At 34.4% G+C, this 27,160-nt stretch overlaps 1 protein-coding gene across 2 annotated transcripts in view; it reads left to right on the top strand.

Moving 5' to 3' along the window:
* RALGPS2 (Ral GEF with PH domain and SH3 binding motif 2) overlaps window positions 1-23,988 on the top strand; it is a 129,625-nt gene extending 105,637 nt beyond the window's left edge. Inside the window, exons 13-19 of one of the 2 annotated variants that reach the window (XM_008571512.1) lie at window positions 1,895-1,949; window positions 5,282-5,359; window positions 6,955-7,060; window positions 7,916-8,008; window positions 18,643-18,748; window positions 20,500-20,591; window positions 22,863-23,988. In XM_008571512.1, coding sequence (XP_008569734.1) covers window positions 1,895-1,949; window positions 5,282-5,359; window positions 6,955-7,060; window positions 7,916-8,008; window positions 18,643-18,748; window positions 20,500-20,591; window positions 22,863-22,892 — 560 coding nt within the window. In that variant the 3' untranslated portion in view covers window positions 22,893-23,988. The remainder of the gene's footprint in view (window positions 1-1,894; window positions 1,950-5,281; window positions 5,360-6,954; window positions 7,061-7,915; window positions 8,009-18,642; window positions 18,749-20,499; window positions 20,592-22,862) is intronic. The other variant, XM_008571513.1, reaches the window with a different exon arrangement.
* The last annotated feature ends 3,172 nt before the right edge of the window (window positions 23,989-27,160 follow it).

Raw genomic sequence — 27,160 nt, 5'->3', positions numbered from 1 at the left:
CTCCAGCACCATTTAGCAGTTGTTTATTCTGATGTTCCCTTTTTTATAAATGCAAATGATTAAATAGTGACACAATTTTTAAAATAGAGGACACATTTGTGTCCTGTAATAAGACCTCTTTATTAATTTTCTCAATTTCCTATGTGCACACATCAACCTCAGTCTGAAAACTAATGTACAGAGTAATTTCGCAAAAGAGAAAGGAAGAACTTTTTTCCAGTTAAAAATTTGTTACACTTATGAAATTTGGCATGCCACTTAAAGCAAAAAATAATTTTTAAAATTACACAGCTTTCAAGTATATAATATTTGGGTTCTTCCCATCATAAGCATTATAATGATAATTATTTTCTAGTTGACTTGTATTTTTTACATCCATAGATGTTCTTTTGGTTACCACAAAATAGTTAACTAGTTATTTCATTCAGTTACAGTTAGTCAGTTTGGAGACCTTTTTCTTTTAAAGCAGATTTTTGTCTTTATGTTTATTTTTAGACTATTCTAAGGCTATTAAGTAGGTAAATAGTAAAAGATTGTTGCATTCTTGTTTGTAAATTAAGAACATTATACATAGGCATTTACCTTCCAGAATTTTTGTTTTAAAGCTTTAATATTATGAAAAGAGAATAAGTCTGTGACCATAAGATGGTGGGTGTTCATACACACACAAAAGAGTTTTTTCTTTAGCTGTAACTTTTACATGCAATATTAATATTCTGTACCATGAAGCCTTTGAGAAAGTACTGTGGAAATTGTCCCATTGCTTGGGACAGTGGCCTCAAACATCTTCTAATGTGGTATACATGTCCTAGATATATGTCCTGGTATAGTCCTGCCTAGCTAAGGGAGGCATATTCACACTCAGCTGACACTTCTGGAAAAGCTTACATTTTCTACAAATAAGTCGTACTTTTTAGGTTTAAATTTTCAGTCTTTACCACATAATGCTACAAACCAAAAAATAATTTACAAAACTCCACTACAACCAAGAGTTTACCCCTGGTTTCTCATCTGAATGACAAAATACATAAAATTACTTCAGTGACTCTTGTCTCAGTTTGTCCAAGGATTGTATATATCTAGTGCCATTCCAAATGTGGAAGAGGCATTAACCCCTCACATATAATGGATACCTTACAGCATTAGAGTTTGAGTCTGTCATGTAACTGTAGTTGTGAAAGTCTGATAGACAATTCAACTTGACATATTTATTATCTTAATTTTATTGAGAACCAGAATTTCTTTAAAATTACTTTTAAGTCAATTGAAGCTGTTTTGGACTCTCTAAATTCATTCCCGTCAGTTTTTTTCCCCCACAGCTAATTTTAAACTTTCTATTTGAAGACCATTTTAATTGATATTCTGGCTAAAGAGAAAGTTGTTATATTGTTATAGCACCAATTTTTTTTTCCCCTTAAATGGGATTTTATCCTCTTCAACCTTCTAAAGGCAAAGAACTGAATTTCATTAAGCTTTTTTTTCAGGGCAGTAATGGGTTTAATACAAAGCGAGAGAAATATGCCATGAACGTCTAAGGATTTCATAATTATGTTGGTCCTAAATTATGACAGACCTAATAAGAGAAATTTCATGCTGTGTACATTCTCTGATAGTGGAAAAATTGTTAACGTAATGAATTTTAGCTATAAGTAGGCATACAAAAATGTTTTATACCAATTTTGTTATTTTAGGTAGTCTTGTCAATTATATTCCAGTATACTGCAAAATAAACCCAGCAGCAGTAATATTAGAATAAAGAATTAGTATGTGGATATTCACCTACAATGTGATTGTCATTTTATAAGCACAGTTAGAGAAATCATTTTTAAAATATAAAACCCAAACTGGAAAAGTAATTTTGATGTTTAAAAAGTAGCATAACTTCTGATTTTAGGTAGCAGTGATGGTTCTGAACTAAGTGAAGAGACCTCATGGCCTGCTTTTGAAAGGTAAGAGAAATTGTCCATTTGCAAGGCTTTGAGTTTATTTTGTCTGTCTTAAAGTATATTATAATACAAATTTTAAGAGATTATATTTATTACATATCCCTAAGGGACTATTTAATTTTCCTGCTGGTAGAAGAAATTAGAAGTTGAACTTGTAAGTAATGAGAATGACGGACTGATAGAGTCTTATCTATATATGTTTATTTGGTGGCTTGACACAAGTATTTGAATTTTAGTACATTTAAAATTGTAATTTAAAAATAATAATCAATCATAGTCAACTTACCTACTTATGCATTCAAAAATAAACTTATTTCCTTAACTTCTGGTTCATTTATGTAATTTTAAGGCATTTAGTGAAGTGGTCAGTTTCATTCTCTGCTGCTTTGTTAAGAACAAAATGACTTAGTAAATTTTAAATTATACTCTAAGTAAAGCAGTTTGAAGTTCGAATTTAAATGGTCGTTGTATAAGTCCGTTTTGTGTTGCTGTAACAGAGTACTTGGAACTGGGTAATTTATAAAGAAAAACGAAATGTATTGCTTACAGTTTCTGAGGCTGGGAAGTCCAAAGTCCATCTAGTGGTGGCAACTGTGACCCAGAGGTCTCATATTGCAAGATAGTGGGAGCAGAGAGAGAGAGAAAGACAGACTCTCCTCTTCTTTTAGAGCCCTCAGAACCACGCCCCTGACCTACATTTTTAATCCATTCACTACTGCACAGTCCTACAATCCAATCACCTCTTCAAGGCCTCACCTTTCAATTACCATAATAGGATTTCCCACCCTCTTTACAGTCTCAGCAGAGACTAAGTTCCTAATACATAAAACTTGGGGGACACAACTCAAGGTTCAATGAGTTTAGGGGGGACGTAATTCAATCCACTACAGTTGTGAACTTAAAATTTGCAGAGTACACAGATTTATACTGAAATATACTATAAATTATGCTCCCTTCTCCTTTCCTTGTCTTTAAGCTAAAAAAGCCATCATCTGTCTGAAGCAAATATCATGCTGTATAGATCCTCAGATACAAGATGTTCCTAATAATGTAGCCAGACAACACAAATAATTGCCATTTACTAAATGTTCGTTAGAAAATCTTATCTCTGACCATTTCAGTTCTCATTTGACTCTTGACCAAAATAATTTTTGTATATCAACTGAGCAACTAAGTTTCTAAGCAACAAGAATGGTTTTTACACTTAATGTTGAATGTCGTATTAAAACTAGAGTTGAGGGCCGGCCCGGTGGCGCACTGCTACAGTGCGCCGCTTGGGAGCGCAGCGGCGCTCCTGCCGAGGGTTCGGATCCCACATACAGACCAGCCGCTCACTGGCTGAGCGAGGTGCAGGCGCAACACCAAGGGTTGCGATCCCGTTGCTGGTCCTGGTCCAGTACAGGCGTGACACTGAGGGTTGCGATCCGTTGCCGGTCACGAAAAAAGACAAAAAAGGAAAACAAAAAAAAAAACTAAAGTTGAAAACATTTAGCTACCTAACTCCCTATCAGTCGATTTTTAATTAAAAACAATTTAAAATTAAATTATATTTGAATTGTTTAATTTTGAGCTGTAATTGGAACATTGGATCCATGTTATTGATCAGATTTCATAAAGATTTCTCACCATTATATGATTAAGATTTTACTTATAAGCCCTGTATTTCAAAGTACCTTTGAACTTTTCTACTCTAATTATCAATGTTCCCAAGTGTTGTTCTCTTTGTTTTAGGGGATTATTAACAATTTGTTTTTAAATATCATTTCTCTTCTGACCTTTCTTTTCAGTCTCTTTATTTGGTTTGCCTGAAATGGAAAAAAACACAAGAGTTGCCCCTGACATGCTGTCTGAATTTGTACAAGTTGTCTTTCCCTCTAGAAAAATCATAATACCATCAGAGGTTGATTATAGAGTATATTGTAATCTTTAGATAAAAAAAATACTAACAAAATTGTTTCTTAGATTATTTGGGTTATAAGTGAGTAACCGGAATGGTGGTGTGTTAAATAATCTGTTCTCATCCCAGCAGGTTACATGTAATGGTGTTACCTTCATGTCTCAAAACATTATTTTTCTTTTTTGACAAATGTTTTGCTTTGCAGACAGTTGCAGCTAAAAAATCTACTGTACCTGTGCCAAATTTAAATTGATGGGTCTTGGAATATTTCAAGAACAGTTAAATGAATGCTGCCCAGCAAGATTCAGACATGAAATACTAAAAAGTGAATAAAGAACTAGGACTTAAAATACTACATGTGGATAGTGAATTTGAAAATAGTACTCTGGGGCCGGCCCGGTGGTGCACTGCTACAGTGTGCCGCTTGGGAGCGTGGTGGTGCTCCCGCCGAGGGTTCGGATCCCACATACAGACCGGTTCCCGCTCACTGGCTGAGCGAGGTATGGGAGCAACACCGAGGGTTGCGATCCCGTTGCCGGTCCCGGTCCGGTATGGGCGCGACACTGAGGGTTGCGATCCGTTGCCGGACACGAAAAAAGACAAAAAAAAAAAAAAAGAAAGAAAATAGTGCTCTGAATGTTAACACACCATTTCCTGTTCTTATTTCCTAGAGAGACATCATGTATGTTGTTGCTTAAATTGCTAAAATAATGCTTTTTGTTTTAAATATTATTTATCAACAGTGCTACTTTTGTCTCTTCCCAGGGAAAGAAATATCAGTATTTCTGTGTATGTGTGTTTAATTTCCTTTGTTAAGTATTTTACTCCGTTTTGGATAAATATTAACTCATAACATTTTTATCATTTATTGGCTTTGTCAGTTGATGAAGAAATAAAATAATGCCTATATTTATTACTCAGTTCATCTCCTTTATTAGTTTTCCTTGATTTAACATGCAGGATAAAGAGAAAAATAAGGTTTTCCTCATTGGTTTTAAGTTGACAAACCACATTGCTTTTAGGTGTCTTTACAGGGATATATGATAAAAATGAATCATTTATATAAACCCAGGCATCTTACTTAAAGTGGAATTCCAGAAGTGGAATGGAAACAAAAGAATTTTTGAAGTATTCTTCAGTTTTTTATATTATTTGGTTATAGTTCTTTAATTCTTTTAGCAAATTTATGAAAGTGAATATAAATGTGTGGTATATAGTAAAAACCTATAAATATTTGTAGAGTCAACAGTAGGAGAAAAAATATTTTTTGATATCTATGCTGCATGCTTTAAAAAAGAAAGAGGAACAATCACATACTGACCTTTTATAAGATTTAGAAAGCTATATTACACGAAGAAGCTGTTACAGTGTTCTGGTATTGATGATTGTGTGAATAAAAGTATATGTAATATATACAATTTATAATGGAATCCAACAGGAACAGATTATACCATTCTCTCGGCCCGGTGACAAGAGTGGCACGAAATGGCTATCGAAGCCACATGAAGGCCAGCAGGTACAATTCCCCTGCATTCAGGGGTCACAGAACTCTGCTCTGGTGTTGGTGTTTGGCTTATATGGGTGCGGTCTGACATTATTTCTATTCTTTCTCAACTAATTTATATAAAAACTAAAATTGCCCAGGAAAACTTTCTTTCCAAGATTTAATGTAGAGATAAATTTCAACTATTCTTTCTGATCCACAGATCTAATTGCTAAAATTTGCATCTTTATGTCACATTTTTAAAATGCTTTCAAGTTGGTAGCCTTTTAACTGCACAGGTCTTTCTAATGCTGCTAGTTATTGGATGAGCAATATAAAAATCTGCTTTTTATTCCTAAGCTGCAATCAAAGCATTTACTTTGCTAAGTCTACAGTCGATTTGTTTTTTAAAGAATTCTTTCAAATAAAACACAGATCCTGAATTTTATATGTCTGTTTCATTAAATAATATTTGTGTGTTTAAACTCACATTCACTTAATTCTTCATATAGTTAAACTGGATCTCTTTCTGCACTATATACTGTATTAGCTGTGGAGGCAAGTAAGGATTGTACATTGATTGGGACATGGGGATTAATGGTAATGGGTAATCAACCAATTCACAATACAACAAAATGGCAAACTTTATGTGAATTTGATGGTGTCTAATCTCTTTGTGTATACCTCCCTGCATATAAATAGCTCTAGCATGAAATATGTACTGGTTTCCAGGTTCTTAAGTCACTTTGAAGACACCTAAATAATCATAAAGGAGTAAACTGGCAAATTTCACTTCTCTTTGCTCATGTAAGAATTCTGTAACTCATGTCAAATCACCAGAGAATGACATTTTTTATCAGTGTGTATGTTATAAATGGCTCATGTACAAATCATTCTTATTTTAAATATATTACCTAAATCAACTGGGAAAAGATACTAAAATGTTTGGTTATTTTGTGATGGTGTTTTAAAGATAAATGTAAAGGAAATCTTGAGTTTGGGAGTTATTCCTTTCTTGGAGAATGGTTAGGCCATAATCAAACACTTATACATTGACAGCATTTAAATGTCATTCAAATTTATTGCAGAAAGCCAGTTTTTTAAAATATGTTATTACCTTATTAATGCTTTTACCTATTTTAGAATTAAGCATGGCTTTTCTCTCTTTCTTTTTGAGCTTCTTCTATTTTTATTTTCAGTTTTGTGTACTTAAGTACTTTTGACAGTAGAATCCTCATCTTTCCTACCAGGACTTAAAGTTTCTAATGGGAAAATAAGGTTACAACAGTGATGCAGTGGGGCATGTTAAGAAGAAGAAAAATCTTAAGTTCTTAATTTAATCTTGACTAAAGTAAATTATTGCATCCTTTCTAAATTATACTTGTTCAAATACATAATAAAGTGTGTTTTTTAGCCATTTGCTGACTTCAGTAACTTCCTAATTAACTTTTGTGACAGCTTATAAATTTCAGATCAATAAACCTTTAAAATTGTCAATGTCTTCTCAGGTCTGAATAAAGTAACAAAGTTTTAAAATTAATAATAATTACATTTTATGTAAGTTCCTACTGAATAGTTATTATAGACAAAAGCTCTTACATGTTCTTTTCTTCGTTTCCTTATTATAGTTCTGCAGAATCAGAAGATTTGGCAGTACATTTATATCCAGGAGCTGTTACTATTCAAGGTGTTCTCAGGAGAAAAACTTTGTTAAAAGAAGGCAAAAAGCCTACAGTAAGATTTCATTATATTATGTTTTAACATACCTCTAAAAATATGCAAATATATAAGACCCTAAGACAATTCTATGAAATAAAGCCAAATATATAGTAGACTTGAAATAATTTAAAGTACACATTTGCCTCAGCATGGTTCTTAAAGTATTATACCTGCCATATAGCTTTCAGTTAAATAATATAGTAAGGGTGCTTAAATCAAGGTACTCCTGTGCTTCTCTTTATCTCCTAATATAGTTCTTTGTACAAAACTGTTTTTTATAGAACCCTGGAAGTATGTTATTAGGAAGTATTGTAGTAATAAGTTTATGAAAAATAGAAAATAGATAGCAGCAATCCTTAAAATGGAATTCAATCAGTTTTGTCAGTTTATTTAAATCTCTGTAATTGTGTGATTTCTCCAGCAATATTCAGCTTCTGTGATGTGGTGCCAAGTAATCAAATGCTTATTAGATATGGCTAGGGTTAGGGTTTTATCAGGAGGGAGGGGCAATGGGATTAAAGTATTTGGAAGGGAATGAATACAGTTCTAGACTATGAAATATAGGCTAGATATGAAGAAAGGGGAGGGAATGTATAGTGTGGGCGGTGGGGGCTGGGGGCAATAGGAGGCAATAGGAATACTACATATTAAAAAGTCATAGGATTCTTGATAAGATCAAGAATTGTCTCAATGAGAGTACTAGAGTATATTGGCTGGAAGTGATAGGAATATTTGAGGTAAAGACTTGAAAAGCGATGTAACTCAATTCTAAGGTTAGGCCTTCAATGGCTGAAGTGAAGTACAGTGGATCATTGGCACAGACAAGCCAGTAGCATCTTCATAGTATATTTATGTGTTTGTCCTCTCCAGGTAGCAGCTTGGACAAAATATTGGGCAGCTTTGTGTGGGACACAGCTTTTTTACTATGCTGCCAAATCTCTAAAGGCTACAGAAAGAAAACATGTAAGTATTCCTCCTCTGAATTTGTAGCATACTTTCACAGACTCTTCAGGGTTGTAAGGAAGTAGTCTTAATTGGATCTAAGTCTTTTTGTGGGTTTTGATTGTTTGTCTTTTCCCATATTCTAATCCAGAAGTTCTTACATTATTTCTAGTATGAATACTATAATGGAATTATGAATATTCCAAGAAAGGTTTTGGAATAACTTCCGTATTTTGAATTTTCTTTTTTGAGTACTGTTTTTCATTGCAAATATCAAAACTGTACATTACAAATATCTATCTTGGTATCAAAGCTTTCTCAGACCTGAGTTTCTAAACTATCGCCTTGAAGTCTCATTTCCTTATCATAAAATGTGAAAATCTGGGACCAATATCCAAAGTTCTTTCCACCTCAATCTCTGATTCAGTGAATTTCCCAGCAATGAAGAGAAATTAGTGATCACAATAGTTACTCCAGTCTGCTTTCTTGTGCTTCATATTACTTAAAAGAAGCCTCTTGATGCTCTTTTCTCAATGTAGAGTCTTCCTATAGTTGTCTTTTGCATATCGTTTTGTTTTTATGTGCAAGTGATACAGTCTTTAAAAGAATAATTTTCCATATTGCATTATTAGAAATCCCTTTGACAGGGATTTTATTTCTAAATTATGTATTTTGGGGAAAAAAATAAGTGGTTTTTACGCTACTGAGGAAAAGTAAGCCAATAAAGAAAAGCTTAAATCCTTTTCTACTTATAAATTACCCAAATGACACTGTATAATTAAGAGAAGTTCTTTATTCTCAAACTTTTAGTCTTTTAATCAAACCAAAGGTATAGAAGAGGACATCTTTCATTTAAGTGAATGAGGAATTGCTACAAGATAACATAGCCTTCTTTGTCAACCGTATCCACAACCTGCACTTCATGTTAATCATTGCCTTGCTTTTCTTTACAGTGTTACCATATATGTTCCCTTAATTGATACATTGTCTCATTTTTAAACTGTACCTGAATAGAATCATATATATTCTTAAGCAGTGGTTTTTTTGTTTGTTTTGTTTTTGCTCACTATTATGTTATAATTGTTTAGATATCTCTTTCATTGAGATAAAGGATTGAGTAATGATCAATATCCATTCTGTGAATATTTATTTTTTGAATTCAGATTGACTCCAGTGCCCACATACACTACAAAGTTGCACAGATTAGTTTTGCTAGAGCGTCTTCCAGGGTAATTGCCTCAGAGGGAAAGAAAAAGGTTGGATACAGTTAAATTAAATCCTTTGTCTTTAAATTTAGAGCAAGTAACCTTTCACCATAGCCACTTTGAGATACTTGTTGGCTGGATTTCACTGTGTTGATTACTGTAAAGAAGTAGTTATTCAAAATGTTTGTTTTTTCTTAGTTTTAATTAGAAAGAGACCAAATTAGAGAAGTTAGAAGATACTGAATTTGTCATCTAATGCATATGTTAAATGTCATTTTGTGTTTGGCATTGCTATAGTTTGGGTTTTTAGTTATACGAGGTTTCTGATAAATAATTTATATAAAATAAATGTTTACAAATTATAGCATAGTGGGTTGTGAGAAAAGCAAATTGAGCACGAATGAAATGGACTGTATTCCTCATCTTTTTAAATTAAAACTGTTACTGTTAAAGAATTACAAGAACAGGATAGAGGTTGTAGACAGGTCCATGCCTATATTTAGTAATAATTTGGGATAGAAGAGATATGGCATAGACCTAAAAGAATAGAAGGGAAAAACTTTTTAAATATTTTCAAAGTTGAAATGCAAACAAATTTGCAAGAAAATATCTGCTATATATAAGCAAAAGATAAAGGATTTAAATCACTACATAAATACAGCACCATCTATGTTGTGTTCTTGCCAAAATATTTAACCTCAGTCTTATGGTGAGGAAACAATCAAATCCATTCTGTGAGACAACTGGCCTGGATTCTTAAGAAGACCAAAATTTGGCAGGTGGAATAAGGGTAGAGGGACAGGAGGACTGTTCTAGATTTAAAGAGACTTGACAGCTAAATGCAGTACATGTACCTTGGTGAATCCTAGAGTTAAATTTAAAAAAAAAAAAAAGCTATAATGGTCATTATTGGGACAATTGAAGAAATTTTAATATGGACTTTATATGGTTGTGTCTTAAATTTCTTGGATGTGATAACTACATTGTGGTTGTATGGGAATATATCCTTGTTCTTAGGAGATCCATGTTGAAATATTTAGGGTTCAATGTTATAATGTCTACAACTTACACTTGAATGTTCAAAGAGATCGAACAAATGCAAAATGTAGATTAATGGTATATGGGTAATCATTATAGCATTCTTTTAACTTCTCTATAGTTTGAACATTTTCAAAATAAAAAGCTGGGGAGAAAAAAATCACTAAGGAAAATATACCTTTTCATATATGCATATAAATGCTGGGGGAGAATCTGCAAGTCTACATAACTATATTTTAGTATTCTCTATATACTTTTTTTTGCCTATGAAGAGGAGCAGAGTAAGCTTGGGAAGGTAGAGTGGCTGAAGAAAGAGAGAGGAGCCTATTATTTTGTTATATCTCTTTTTCAATCTTTAAAAATGAAAGTGTATTCATTGTAAAAAAAAAGTTTTTAATGGAAGTATATTCTTTGTAAAAAAAATAAAAGTTTACAAATATGTTTGAACCTATAACTACATGGTAAAGAGTGAATAAATATTGTTTGATTAGTTAAATTTTAAAAACCAAACCTGCATCTGAAAAAAAATCTGTAACATATACTCCTATAAAGATTTTACATGACTCAGTAAGAATAAAACAGAAAAGCAGAAAAATGGAAAAGGAAGATAAATAAGAGATCAAATACAAATGGCTAATAAACATGTAATGATGACCAACCTCACTAGTTTCCAAAAAATGCAGATTACAGAAGACACTTTTTTTGCCATTAGACAAAAATTTTAAAGATTGAAAATATAGCATTGGTAATGGTGTAGGGAAACACATTATCATTCACAGCTGGCAGAAATTTAACTTGGTATTGTTTTTGTGGTGGGCAACTCTAGTCTGTATTTAACTTACTAATAGTCAGAGATTCTCCATATGAGAGTCTGTCCTACAGAAATCCTTGAACAAGTATACAAAGATACCTGTAAAAGAGTATTTCTATAATGTCTGTAATAGCAGAAATATGGAAACAACCAAAACACTTATCAATAAGGAAATAGTTACTGACAGATGAAAACCACAGTCAGAGTATAAGCCATAAAAACCAACAGCAACAATAACACAAAAAAGCCTCTGGTGTAAATGCATAGAAAAAGGTCTGGAGGGCCGGCCCGGTGGCGCACTGCTACAGTGCGCTGCTTGGGAGCGCGGCGGCGCTCCCGCCAAGGGTTCAGATCCCACATGCAGACCGGCCGCTCACTGGCTGAGCGAGGTGCAGGCGCAACACCGAGGGTTGCAATCCCGTTGCCGGTCCCGGTCCGGTCTGGTACGGGCGCAACACTGAGGGTTGCGATACGTTGCCGGTCACGAAAAAAGGGAAAAAAAAAGAAAAGAAAAAGGTCTGGAGGGTGTCACCCTAAATAATGATCAGTTCTGGGGAATGGGATGAGATTCAGCTAGTGATCAAGGAGCATTTTGCACTTTAGATATACATTCATATCCCTCTATATGAAGGGCTTGAATTTCTTTTTCTTTTTCTTTATTTTAAAAGAAGCAATTGAGGTTTTGAGGGTTAGGACAAGAATATTTGAAAAACGTGCTATCCACTTTGACATAAATTATGAACTATCAAATCAGCAGTTCTGTGGCTTGCCAATTTCATTCTTCATAATATTAAAACTTCCTAATTTCTTTAGCTTTCCTCTTTGTAGTAACCATGTTGTTACAAATGTGCTGTGTTCAGTCTTTTTTCCCATTTCTTTTAATTGTGAAACATATACATACAAAAGAAGATAGGTAGTGTACGTGTACATTTAAACCATAAATAAAATGAACACATTATATACCCTCCACCTGGCATAAGAAACAGAACATTACCAGAACCATCAAAGCCTTCCTAGGTGATGTCCCTTCCTTCCTTATCAACAATACCCATAGCTATCACTGTCCTGAATTTTATGTTAATCATTGCCTTGTTTTTCTTTTAAGTTTTACCATATTATGTTTCCTTAAAGAGTACGTTGTTTCTTTTTTGAACTGTACCTGAATGGATTTGCGTATATGTTCTTAACCACTGGATTTTTTGTTAATACAATATTGTCGAGATTCATTGTTGTTGATGCAATAGCTGTCATTTATTCCTTTTCACAGCTAGGCTTCCATTTTGTGAATCTACCATAATTTGTTCATCACTATTGTTGATAGATATTTGGATGGTTTCCAGTTTTTTACTATTTCAAACAATGCTGCTGTGAATATTTGTGTGCCACAGATTCTCTAGGTGGCAGAACTTATACCTACGAGTGCAAATGTTCAGTTTTACAAGAAAATGCCAAGTTAGTTTACATATTCACCAGTAGCATATGAGGTTTCATATTCTTACCATATTCATTACTGTCAGGCTTTTTAATTTTGGCTAATCTAGTATAGATGAAATGGTACCTTGTGATTTTCATTCATATACCCCTAGTTACTTAATTAGTTTGAAATTTTTTTCATGTTTATTGGTCATTCATGTTTCTTTTTCCATAAAATGAGTGGATAAATATTTTGCGTATTCTTATTCTAATCAATAAAAGCTTTTTATATATATTCTGGATAATAATTTATTATCAGTTATATGTTGCACATACCTTCTTCCAGTTTGTTTGACTTGTTTTTTCACTCTCTTTATGGTATCTTTTGGTGGAGAGTTCTTAATTTTAAAGTAGTAAAATTTCTCTTTTCCTTTATGTTTAACAGTTTCTGAGTCATGTTTAAAAAATCCATTTCTAGGGGCCGGCCCGGTGGCGCACTGCTACAGTGCGCCGCTTGGGAGCGTGGTGGTGCTCCCGCCAAGGGTTCGGATCCCACATACAGACCGGTTCCCGCTCACTGGCTGAGCGAGGTGCGGGAGCAACACCGAGGGTTGCGATCCCGTTGCCGGTCCCGGTCCAGTGCGGGCGCGACACTGAGGGTTGCAATCCGTTGCCGGACACGAAAAAAGAACAAAAAAAAAAAAAGAAAAATCCATTTCTAACCTGAGATCATTAATATGTTCTCCTAAATTATCTACTAATAGTTTTGAAGTTTTGCATTTTACTTTTTATTAAGTCATGATTGATTATATGTATTTTTGGGATTCAGTGTCGACATATGTTGATCAAGTCAATATTACTGGTATGTATATTGTTACAAATTGTACTTATTCTTTATGCCCCTTGTCCAATTTCTCCCTATCCCGCTCTCCCTCCCCCCTCCCACCACTGATAACCCTAGATTTCTTCTCTCCCTTTGAAAGAGTAATGGTTACTCTGTTGATTTGTTGCGTAGATCTGTCGCCTAGTTCTGTCCAATGCTGAGAGATGTGTTCAGGTCCCCCAATATTATCATAGAACAGATGCTTCTTCTGTCACTCCGGAATGGGCTTTGTGGAGAGAGATATCTTCTTTTCTTTGGTCTCTGCTGGTGACTCTCCTTGTGTTGATGCACTCCAGTGGCTGGTGGACCATCTGCGTGGTGGTTGTGATGTCTAGCCACTTTTGTGGCAGCCATGGTTACTGTGTTGGCCACCCACATGGATGTGATGTTTTTGGTATGCTCCTTGGTGCTGCCGGTATGCCTGGTTGTGGTCTGGGGTTCTGGTCCTGGCTTGATGTCACAGGCCCCCAGGCGGGGCCTCAAGGTGCTGATGGTGTGCCTGGGTGTGGGCAGTGGGGTCCAGTCCCCGGCTTCAAGCCTCAGGTTCCCAGGCTGGCCCTGAGGCGCTGGTGGTGTACCTGGGTGGAACTAATTTTTTTGTCCTTTGCTTATTTCTAAAACAGGGGGACTTCCTATGAGAACCAGTACTGGAGCTGTGTAGTTGTGCTAAATTGCTGTTTTGCTGCTGTTTCCCTAGGAAAGACTTTTCGTGCAGCTCAGCTAAATTGCTGTTTTGCTGCTGTTTCCCTAGGAAAGACTTTTTGGCTCTCCAGAGAACTGGTGCACCTGGGTTGTGTAGAAACTCTGATCTGGGCTTGAGTTTTTTCATCAAACTGCACCCTGTGCAATTCTGCATTCCCAACCAGTCTCCTCTGAGTAGTCCTGCGCTGATTGGGGAGCAGATCAGCTGTTGTTGCTGTGTCCCAGTGTTCTCCCAGTGGGCCTTTGTTCCCCACCCGTGCTCCAAACACTTCCCATGGGACGGGCCCTGTGCCGGTCTCTTGCGATGACTCACTGGCCTCTGAATGGCTCCCCTTTTCCAGCTGTTCTAGCTCCTTTATCCTGTGTGGGTCCACGGGAACTCTATTAGTGGTCTTGCTGTCTTGGGGGCCACCAAGGCCCTCTTCTCCCCTGCTGCCTCCAAGCAACTCCATCTGAAGGGCACAGCCACAGTTTCTTTTTTTTTTTTTTTTTTTTGTCCTTTTTGAGACCGGCCGCACCACGCTCAGCCAGTGAGCGCTGTGAGCGCACCGGTCATCCCTATATAGGATCTGAACCTGGGGCGGGAGCGCCGCTGCGCTCCCAGCACCGTGCTCTCCCGAGTGCGCCACGGGCTCAGCCCAGTTTCTGCTGGCTCCTGCTCCATGCACTCAGCAGCTCCAGCCTTAAAGTGGGCCATGGCCCAAAACACTCTGAGGAGTTTTTTCTTTCTCATCATGGTTTCTCCCACCTTCATGCACTCGTAGGTCTCTCCTCTTCCCCTGAGCTCCAGCGGTCCCAGCTTGGCTGTTACATTTTTATAGTTGTAAATTGGTTGATTTGTGGGAGAGAGTGATGCTGGGGACCATCTATTCCACCATCTTGACTGGAGCACCTGCATTTTCCTTTAAAACCATTGCTCCATCTGGGCTTAGAGGGGTGTATGTGGGGGGGGGTGTGAAGTAGGTATTCATTTACATAATTTTTTTGAGTGGATAGCTAATTTTCCTGGCACTGTTTACTGAACAGTTTATTTTACCTTCACAATCTGCAGAGCCTGCTCTAGTCAAATGAGTTTGCATCTTTATGAACAGATTTCTTGCCATACTTCTACTGGCCTATTGGTTTGTCCCTGTACCAGTTACTTTTTGTTTTTTGTTTTTTTAGCTTTATTAAGGTAAAACTGACAAAAATTATATATATTTAAGGTATACAACTCTTTTGAAATAAGTATATACATTGTGAAATGATCACGACAATCAAGCTAATTAATATATCATCACCTCACATCATAATCCTTTTTTTTTGTAGCTTTACTTATTTATTTAATTTTAATTTATCAGTATACAATGTAGTTGATTTTCATGTCCCTTTACCAATTCTTCTTCCCCCTCCTCCCTTTCCCCCTCCCAACCCATCAACATCATATCTGTTCACTTGTCTTAACAAGTTCAAGGAATTGTTGTGATTGTGGTGTCTTCTTCCTGCCCCCCATTTATTTGTTTGTATATTTGTTTATTTATTTTTAGCTCCCACAAATAGGTGAGAACATGCAGTATTCCTCTTTCTGTGCTTGGCTTATTTCACTTAATATAATTTTCTCTAAGTCTGTCCATGTTGCTGCAAATGGTAGTATTTCATTCTTTTTTATGGTAGAGTAGTATTCCTTTGGGTAGATATACCACATTTTCCTTATCCACTCATCTGATGACAGACATTTGGGCTGGTTCCAACTCTTGGCTATTGTAAATAGCGCTGCAATAAACATGGGAGTGCAGGTATCCCTTTGACATGATGATTTACATTCCTCTGGGTATATACTCAGCAGTAGAATAGCTGGGTCGTAAGGTAGATCTATCTGTAATTGTTTAAGGAACCTACATACCATTTTCAATAAAGGTTGCACCATTTTGCAGTTCCACCAACAGTGTATGAGGGTTCCTTTTTCTCTGCATCCTCACCAGCATCCAGCTGGAGTGAGACGGTATCTCAAAGTGGTTTCAATTTGGATTTCCTGAATGCTGAGTGATATTGAGCATTTTTTCATGTGTCTGTTGACCATTCATATATCTTCCTTTGGGAAATGCCTATTCAACTCCTTTGCCCATTTTTTAATTAGGTTTAGATTACTTGTTTTTTTGCTGTAAAGTTGTTCGAGTTCCTTGTATATTCTGGATATTAATCCTTGTTGAATGTATATTTTGCAAATATTCTCTCCCACTCTTTGGTTGTCTTTTCACTCTGTTAATTGTTTATTTTGTTGTGCAGAAGCTTTTCAGTTTGATATAATCCCATTTGTTTATTTTTCCTTTGGCTGCCTGCGCTTTGGGGTTGTATTCATGAAGTCTGTACCCAATCCTCCTTCCTGGAGTGTTTCCCATGTTCTCTTTAAGGAGTTTTATTGTTTCAGGGTGTATATTTAATTCTTTAATCTTTTTTTTTTTTTTTGTCTTTTTCCGTGTCCAGCAACGGATCGCAACCCTCAGTGTTGCCCCCGTACCGGACCAGGACCGGCAACGGGATCGCAACCCTCGGCGTCGCTCCCGCGCCTCGCTCAGCCAGTGAGCGGGAACCGGTCTGTATGTGGGATCCGAACCCTCGGGCGGGAGCGCCGCCGCGCTTCCCACGCGGCGCACTATCCAGTACGCCACCGGGCTGGCCCTCTTTAATCTATTTTGAGTTGATTTTTGGTATATGGTAAGAGGTATGGGTCTAGTTTCATTCTCCTACATATGAATATCCAGTTTCTCCAGCACCATTTGCTGAAGAGGCAGTCTCTTCCCTCATGTGTAGGCTTGGTGCCTTAGTCAAAGATCAGATGGCTGTGGGTGTATGGGTTGATTTCTGGATTCTCTATTCTATTACATTGATCCATGTATCTTTTTATGCCAGTACCATGCTGTTTTGGATATTATAGCTTTGTAGTATAGTTTAAAGTCAGGTAATGTTGTGCCTCCAGCTTTATTTATTTATTTTTTTGCTCAGGATTGTTTTGGCTTTTCATGGTCTTTTGTTATTCCATACGAATGTTAGGATTGTTTTTTTCCATTTCTGAGAAAAATGTCATTGGAATTTTGATGGGGATTGCCTTGATGTGTCTTGTCTATTTTTGATCCTTTGCTCTTTCATGTATATTTTAGAATTAGCTTGTCCTTTTCTGCATAAAAACCTATTGGAATTTTTATTAAAATGATGCTGAATCTGTAGATCAGTTTAGGGAGAATTTATATCTTTACAACATTGAACCTTTTTCTTTATTTCATGGTATTTCTCCATTGGTTTACATTTTCTTTAATGTCTTTTAACTGTTATACTTTCCTTTGTGTTCTGTATATTCTTAGATACCTTTTTTGTAATTTTCTTTTACGTTTAGTACACAGAATTCCAGCTGATTTTTATATTGATGTTTTCCCAGCAACCTTGTTAATCTTATTAATTTGGTAGATTTGAGTGGATTATCTGTGTAGATAATAGTATTTCTGAGTAATGGCAGTTTTATTTCCTTCTTACTTTTATAGGTTTTCTTTCTTTTTTGTTGCTTTATTGAGCTAAGTCTTCTAATTCAGTGTTTAGCGGAAGTAGCAGTGGTGGGCATCCTTCTTTGATACTGATTTTGAAATGTTTTAGCATTTTACTGCTGAGTGTGTATGCTGCAGGGTTTTTGTTTTGTTTTTGGTGTTTATTATTTACTGAATTAGAAAGTTTTCTTCTATTCCTAGTAGGCTAAGTTTTATTATGAATATACATTATATATTAGCAAATGCTTTTTGTTTTTTGGCATTTGTTGAGTTGGTTGTATGTGTTTTTCTACTTTAATCTGTTAATATGGAAATTTAATTTTTTAAAAGTTAAACTAGCCTTGCTTTATTGAAATATTCTCAATTTAATTGCTTTTATTGACTTCTGAGGTTAAACCAACCTTACATTCTTGAAGTAAATCCAGTTGGGTCACCATGTATCAGTTTTCTTATACACTACTAGATTCAATTTGCTAATATTTTATTTATTTATTTTTTCATTTATGTTCATGAATGAGGCTAACCTAATTTTCTGTTCTTTTTAAACAGTTTTCTCTCAGGGTTACAAAAAGAAGCATGATTAAAATAATAATTATAGAAGAATAATTAACTACAAAAGTAACAGGCATGCTGATAATACCCTTTTTTTGAGAAATACATGTAAGAATATTATCATTAAGAATTGTCTGATAGCACTGCTAGTTTATTAAATCATCAGATTTAAAATTAACATAGCTATGAAAATGAAAGTGTGTTTCCTAAAAGGTGGGGGTAGCACTCAAAAACAGCAACAAGATGAATTTATCAAATTCACTAACAGATCATGCTCTTTGGGAATGGAGAATAGGACATTTAAGTTTTGATGAAGAGTGAAACTGGGAAAGTTCTGGAAAATAGAAAATTATCAAAAGAGGGCATGCCTACATGGAATTTAGTAGTAAAAGACTCCAAGCTGACCTGAACTGGCGTGAAGTCACAAATCTCACCTCCCATCAGGAGAAACTGCAAATACACTCCCTAACATTTAATTTTTGCTTAGAATGATCCATAAATTTTATGTTTTCACTAATTATATTTTTATTTCCTAGTTTAAATCAACATCAAATAAGAACGTATCTGTGGTAGGATGGATGGTGATGATGGCTGATGACCCAGAACATCCAGATCTCTTCCTGCTGACAGACTCTGAGAAAGGTGAATTGTTAAAATAACTAGGGTTTAAGGTATTGAATATATATATATCTTTTGATGAGCCAAAACCTAGTTTAACTGGAATACTCAACATGAGAAATATTTCTGTAGTTTTATTTATTGGGAGATATTTTTGTTACATAATATATTTTAATGATATAATATTGTTAGAGCTTTTTTCTTTGCTACATGGACATAAGATTGAAAATTAAAAACTCAAGTAATTCCTACAGAACTAACCGGGAAAGGAAGGAAAGAGATTTCGGAATATATAGACCACTGTTATTTTAAATTCTCAGAGATTTTCCATAAAGGCAGTATCCCTTCATTTATGTCTTGAAATAGATTATTCTTCTTAAGTTCTGAACATGGTAAAGTTTTTCTTTAAATGATATTTATTCTGTTACTTTTAATTAAATTAATTGGTTATTTGCCTCACATCTCTTTCCAAATTAATTATAATATTTTGCATACAATGTATAGAGAAGACATTTATGAATAAAATAATTGGCTGTTGGCCATTGTAGTTTGTAAAATGGATGGAAGAAATTGGAGGTTGGACAGTGTAAAATCACCTCCTGACCTTACCTGTGCCTGGTACCTCAGGGTCCATCAGAAAAGGTCCTAAGGTTGTTGGTACTCTTCCTTCATGACACCTGCCAGTTGCTGACCAGCACCACTACGGAGGCCAGAAAGGAAATCTTTCATATCTGCCCAGAATATTCCATTCTAGCAACTCACAACTGAAATATTATATTACCTTTTGTTGACTTTACAAATATGTTTTGACTTCTGTTTATTCAGATGCTATTTTGTGTCAACAGACATTCCACTTTCAGGATAAAAAGTTCACTTTCAGTAAAAAGTAAGCTAATATGTTGGATGCAGGAAAAAAATAACAATACCAAAATGTCATATTTGGAGATTAAATAGGTTGATTTACAGAGTTAGGACTCCCTACTCAACATTCTGAATTCAAAGCCTCAGCCCCCCAAAGTCCCAAAGGCATTATTCATAAAATTACACTTTCTTTAGATTTAGTTAACAAATTCTTTGTTTTCCTTCAGTTTTTCCTGGTGTGCTTAATAGATCATTTCAGGGTAGCTAAGCTTTTTATGAATTCTATCCCAGTGGGATTTTTTTCCCAGGGAGAAGTGAGTAGATAAATTGTAGTTGTGACCAGCTTAATTCTAGATATGTCTTCTATTCAGGTTGACCTAATGTTTGCATCTGAGTTCAGTAAGTAAAACAATATTACTTGACTAATCACACATTTGGTAAAGAAAGAAACGATTGTTTCTGAAACTGAAAACATTTTGAGTATCAGAATCTCAAAGAAAAGTGTTAAACTAGTTGAAGCATTTTGGTATGTATAAACTTAATGTTAACATCCACTAATATTTAGATCACCTAAGTAGTGTTATGAACCAATATCCTGTAGTTTTAAACACAGAGACAAATCTAGAGAAGCCACACAATTATTTTATTTAGATGTACTTTATTTTAAAGAACATTTAAGGAAACAAAATTATTTTTTCCAATTCATAAGCAACAGAACAGTGGCTTTTTGAATATATGATACGTGAATGCATTCCATAGAGAACTTTTTATTTGTATTGGAAAATCAGGTGTTAAGTGAATAGAATTCTGAAACTGAGAACTCTAGCCATGTTTAGTTCACGCTTTAATATCTGGCAGAATTATTACGTGTCATTGTCCTTAGATTTTATTATTTTCCCCTTTGGTAATTTTAGGAAATTCATACAAGTTTCAAGCTGGCAATAGAATGAATGCAATGCTGTGGTTTAAGCATTTGAGTGCAGCCTGCCAAAGTAACAAACAACAGGTGAGCATTTCTCTTAGTTCTCAGAATAGTCCATAACTTGAGGATATATTTAAAAGAGTTCCAAAGAGAAGTAGAATTTTCTGAAAGAACTAGGAAAATGGTGTTGTTTTTATTCTTTATCTTATTGACAACAGTCAATAAAACATGAAGTCCACATTTTAATGAGGTGCTAGACAATAAATGAGTAAAATAAAATTTCAAAAAGTAATTACTATATAAAGAAAAAATTATTATGTAATATAAAGTGATGGGAATAGAGATAACTTAAGATAAATAAGGGTGAGCAGCAAAGATCTCCCTAAGGAGATGATATTGACATGAATGACAAAAAAAGAAAGGGCCATGTGAAGACTAAGGAGAACAGAGTGCTGGTAAGGGGAATGGCAAGTGCATAGACTGAGCTGGAACAAGCTTAAGGTGTCCAAAATATAGAAGGATAGCTAGTGGTGGTAGAGGATACTGATAGTATAGCTCTAGAAGGGATAAAATTAGATGGCACTTAAATAAAAATTGTGATGCTTTATCTTTATTTGATCTATTGACAACTTGATGCGGGTTTATGTTGTTGCAGTAAAACCAAAAACTATTTGGGTTTTATTGTTTGTTTTTATTTTACTGAAACAAAGATAGTCTAAATTGAATGACTTTCAGTTGCAGAAGAGAAGGAATCCATTGTCATTTCCCCAAAACCTGTTGCAGAGTTGAGTTAAACCACAAATTGGTAGACAGACATAAAATAAACATAACTTGTAGTTATAGACATTTCTATGGACTTGTTTGCAGAACCACTTTGAAAATCATTGACTTAGGGTCTTGATAATACAGAAGTATGGAGTAAGTGTTATCAGTAGCTAATTTTAAGTAATATGCACTGTATAAGTTTAGAAAGCTTATAAAAGTATTTTTTACTCTGTGATACCAAAATGTAAACTGTTACCTCTTTTTTGATAGGTGAAGAAACTAAGGCTTAGAGATGCTAAATGACATGCACAGGTCAAACAAGTAAAAAATGGTAGACCGGAGACCCAAACCCTGTCTTTATCCTTAAAGTCCATTTTTTAAAAATATTGTTGGAATAGGCTTTCTTCTCTCAATTCTTATTTCAAATATGTATAAAAGACTAATAGCAGTATTTGGTACCATTTTTAGCAACTTTCATAAAGGACATGAAATGCCATAGAGCAAAAATTATTTTTTGTTTTTCTCTATACTTGCAAGAATCAAAGTGTAGCAAACTTATAAATAAAACCTGTAAAATTTAAAAAGTTTTAGTAGAAGACTGTTCAGGCAACTTAGGAAGAAGTGAAACTTTTACTTTATTTAAATGTGAGTTTCTTACCAGACCTGAGAATCTATCTATACTGTAAGCACTTGAGCCATTTGTATTGTATTTGATTTATAATTCATTATAAATAGAATTCATTATGATTATATTGTCCAACAGAATTTTTCATTCAGAAGCTGACTTCTTTGTAAGTTATTCATTTTTTTGAGTATAATGGGTTTCGGAGAGAAAGATTATAAAAATGTGAGAGGTGTTAATATTTCTACGAGCACAACTTTGGAAAACTGGCTTTAAGAATTGAGTGGTTTTTTTTTAACATGATGAAACCACCTTTAGTTCTTTGACTAGAGGACTCATCAACTAATTTTTAGAAAACAAAAATATACTTCAAAGAATTATTATTGTATTTTCAGACTTATAAGAAATCAAATTTGATCTAATCTGCAAGCTATTATATAACCTATTGATTTTTTAGTGACCAAGTGTCAGATCAAAATTTATTTAATAATGAATTTTATTCTTTCATACTTAGTGTAATGATAATTTTTATAAAAGTATCTGTACTAGTTTTAAAAATGTACATGTAGGAATTTGTTATATATAATGAGAAAGCAAATGATGACAAGCATGTTTGTCTAGAATCTCCCCCTACTAAAGCCATACTTATTCTTCTTTCATTTATTTATTCATTCAGTTAACATCTACTGAGCCCCCTGTGTTAGACAAGAGAGATACTGTCTCTGCCTTTTCTCTGTCCATGTGTCAGTTTGCTAGAGAGTATTAAAACATCTTAATGATTTTCTCTCTAAAATGTTCTAGAATATTATATTTATTATTCATAAATTTTTGAAGTGCCTTCTATCAAAATTTTTTTAAAAGATATTTAGGTCAGAAAGATTTGGCCTTTCCCAAATGACAAGGAAAGGTAAGAAGTACCACTTTGAAAAACAACTTTTAAACACAGTTTGTAATGCTTATATTTTTAGGTCCCTACAAACTTGATGACTTTTGAGTAAAAGCCTGAGAGAAGAGAGGTGACCTGTTGGTCCTGTGAGAGAGTGGGGACCTGATGAAAGCGCGCCAGCTACAAACCATCCTGTGCCAGGAAGAGCCCAGAGGCTCCATCTCAGGCTTTGGAGTTCTGAACCAAAAAAGCACTAATTTCTGGGAGTTAAGTGAGATATTGCCAGAGAACAAATTGGAGTTGTAAAACAAACTGCCATGAACCATGCTTATCTCTGAACTGACCTGTGGAAACCACTGCCTTAAAAGAATGAAAGGAAAACCAACATGAAACACCAAATAGTGTGTGTGAATCTTCTGGCGGTGCTTTGCTTGGAATAGATCGTAGCTAATTTGCATTTCTTTTAACTTTGTACTAATTTTGGAGGGGGGAATTGCCTTTTTTAGGTACACTCTAAAAAGGAAAAACTTATTTCTTATGGAATACATCAGGAGCTGGTTTTGAATTAATGCGAAAAGATGTTTTCATGTGGTAGAGATATACCAGCAGCCAACCTGCAAGGTCTGTTCAGCCTCCGTAGTCTGCAGCCCCATTCATTTTCCCTCAGCAAGAGTGTAGGAATTAGAAATGTTAATAATGTGAGTTGTTGGGGTTTGTTTAGGATTGGGTGGGGGGTGGAAGTGTTTGTTTCGGACAAAAAGTTTTTTTTTTTTTTTAACACTAAACTTCTGAAATTTCATACTGTGTGGGGAACATTATTTCCTGCAGAAGGTACAAAGGCTGAATGTTCATATCCCAGACACTTTTTTAAAAGTAGGCTGCAGAAGACATATTGTTTCTAACTGGGGTTAAAGCTTAGCTTTCTATATGAATTCATTGTTGGACCACAGATCTGCGTCATAGAGAACTATAACCCGAAACTAAACATTTCTGAGAAGATTTCACAATAATTAGATTCTTTTTCAAGTTAATTGGATTATCTCTTCTTTCCATCACAGGTGGTTTTTATCATCAAGGTGATATATTGCATTGGTATTTTGTCAGGATATTTTCTTTTACAGTGTTTAATGTGCATAATGCCAGTTATTTTTTTATTATCCATCTTTGTTATTTTTATTCAATATGAGATTCAGAATCATATTTGTTTAAAAGATCCCACATATATATGTATGTATGTATTTTATTATAAGACATACAAAATAATTTTAAGTGGGATAAAGGTGAAAGTTTGAGATTCTGGGAGTTTTAAGTATCAAAATTTCCTTCCTTATACAGCTAAGCATACATACTGAAACATTTTTCTGACAACTTGAAACTATATTTTGTCAGTAGTTGACCAAGGGGTTTTGTGAGAGCTCTTCTATGCAGTAATGCATTTAATTTCTAAAATAAGTGTGGAATTACAAAAAGAAAAAGTTTGAAGGAGAGATGCCTTAGAATTTTAACAAAATATGGCGCTTGAGCAAAGACTATGTGTTGGATGTCATGAACTAGTAAGGCATGATAAACTTTAGCAGTGACCCAGAGTAAGAAATGTTTTTTGACTGATATCTGCTAGTAGACTTCTGTTACTTTGGGCCCCATATAAAATTTCTTATATTTGTATTCTTAGAGAATTTTATACTATATCATAAGTCTTTTGCCCTTCAGTCCATGAAACTTAAATAGAAAATATTGCCTATACAATAATTAGCTAAAAATCTATCCAAAGGAAAGTAGAAGAGCTCTTTCTGAGTCCTAAATTTTTAAATTTAGTTTTCTGTTTGGAAAAGATGTTAAGAGTTCAAATATGTTTCTAATATAACAGTTAGAAATGCCATTATCTCTGGGTTTAGTGACATAGTCTAGAGAGGGCAAAATGTTGCCTGCGCTGAATGATTTTTCAATTAATGATCTCCTAGGCTTAACCCATGTTGGGTATATAGAAAGACACCCATCTGCATAGCCAGCAGTATTACTATGTAGAACTTGCACATCTTATGTTTGTTTTGCATTTTTTAAAAATTTCCTAATTTGTTTATTGCTCTTCAGAAATAATATTAACAGTGTTGTATGTGCTTTTTAAAAAATATTGTGAGTGAGAACCCTGTGGATTTTTTATTGTTAATTATTTTGTTTGTCATAAATAAGCTAAAGTAGATATGTTGCCGGTTAACCGTATCTGTGGAAATACGCAACTGGAAGTCAGAGACTGACATCACACAGTTTTGCCAAAGAGAAAGAGCTAAACTGGGAGATGTACTTCACATTTTCAGCTCTAAACATTAATGGATGCTTGCATAAAGCAAGAATAGTGTTCAGATTTGTTTAGTAGTCTGTACATAGAATGGTGGCATCTGACTGATTGAAGCTCTTATATAATGGTGCAGTAGAAGTCATCATTGTTTTTCTGTCTTCAAATTTGTTCATTCAAAAGATTAGTCATTGATTTTTAAGCATTTGAAGAAAATTGGAACCAGAGAGAAGTGTGAATTAAAATAATGTAGGTGAATTTATGATCTGTAATTCACTAAATAATATCTGATAATAATTCAAGCAAAGAAAATATGCCACCAAAGTATATTAGATAGGTAGTTTTTCAGTGGGAAGATGAATCTTATTAAACCTATCGTCAATTGTAAATTAGTGATTCAAAAGCTCAAAATTTCCTTCAACATTAAGCTCATTTGTTTCTCTCCTAGTCAAGAAGAATTCACTAGAAATTATAATTTAAATTTGAGTTGGTTTATGATAAACATAATGAGTGGCATATTACATAGCCTGGGGTTGAGCTATATAAATACTAGCCAAAATACAATTTGAGGCGTATCTTATTTAACAGTTTATTTGAACATGGAGGCTTAATTTTCATATGGGAGTAACATATGAAAGATACATAACATATGAAGATAACATATGAAAGTTTTAAAGATATAACTAAAAATAACTAAATATAACGACTTTCCTGAGCACTGTTTTTAGTTTCATGCCCCCTCTGGGTTCAGGCTCTGTTTATTTTTCAGAGTATTATTGGTACTGTGTCTTCAGTCTATAAGAAGAATTGAAAGAGAACTGATCAAACACACCTTTCTATTCCATTTTCTTCAGTATGTAAATATTATTTGTGTAACCATTACAAAAAGGGATCCAAACAATTTGAGTCTGAGTATTTTTTTCTCCCTAGGCATGTGCTTCAATGACAAGTATTTTTCCTGCGTGGAAAATGCCATATAACTATTGCACTACCTTCTGTATGGACTGTGTTGGTATTGGGTCTTTTCGTTATGTCAAGAGTCTGGATGTTTATAGCTGCAAAGTTTTTTATAAGTGGCTTTATATTTATAAAGGAGCCCAAGAAGCACTACTGTTAGAAGGAGAAAAGAATGGAAAAAAATGTTTACAGTCTCTTCCTGTATCTATGTTAGTTGAAACTGAGGCCCTCTAAAAGCAGCCTGTTGATCTCTTGGGATTTTTAAAATTTACCTGGCCAATGACTTGAGCTAAGTCGTTTTTTTGTTTTTGTTTTTGTTTTTTTTCTTTTTCTTTTTAAGGTTAACTCTTTAAGCTGTATATCTTTACTACTGAAAACAAAACTATAGGGCATCATACTAATTGGAAATAAATAGTAATAGTAGATTTAATCCATTGGCTTTTTATAAGAATATATACACTTTTGAGTTCCTTCCTGTTTTTCAAAGCACATTCCTTTACAACCAGTTTTTAAACCACCATATTATCTTCTGCAAACAAGGAGCACCAATGTTGCTTAACAGAAGATAGTCTCTAATAAAAGAAATCCTCTGCTTCAAAGTCTTTTGAAATAATTGGATCCCTTTTTGAAAATGAAGATGAATTCAACTGTGTCCTAGTGGAGCTATAGTACTAGTGTTGCATGAATAGATTGATATGGAGCAAGTGATGAGGTTTGTCTGACTTCTTTAAAGACCTTTTAGGGTTTGCTTTTATTTTCTCTCTTCTTTTGTGTTATTTCTTTTCAAACATAGTAAATTTATGATTTTATAGCCAGAGTCGTATTGATTTTTTCTCAGCTTTGAGATACGAAAATTGCTGTTTAATCACATTGATGATGAATTACTTTCCATGTGAACTTTTTCAAAATGATTTAAGTACCTTTTGGTTTTGCTTCCCTAAAAATGGCTTGTGTCTAAGGTGACTTTTTATTTTTCCTATTTCAATGGTTCTAATGAAAGAGATGTATGCATACAAACTCTTAAGCTTTTTGAAAAAATTTCATTACATCTGTATCTTAAGTTGTGTGTGGGGAAAATTTGGTCAGTGCCTTATCAATTTGAAGACCAATTTTAGGGCATCAAGTATGAC

This window comes from Galeopterus variegatus, unplaced genomic scaffold (assembly GCF_000696425.1).
Source record: "Galeopterus variegatus unplaced genomic scaffold, G_variegatus-3.0.2 Scaffold694, whole genome shotgun sequence".
In the NCBI taxonomy this organism is placed as follows: Eukaryota; Metazoa; Chordata; class Mammalia; order Dermoptera; family Cynocephalidae; genus Galeopterus; species Galeopterus variegatus.
The sequence above is the reverse complement of the archived record's forward strand: the minus strand, read 5'-3'. Positions and strand labels throughout refer to the sequence as shown.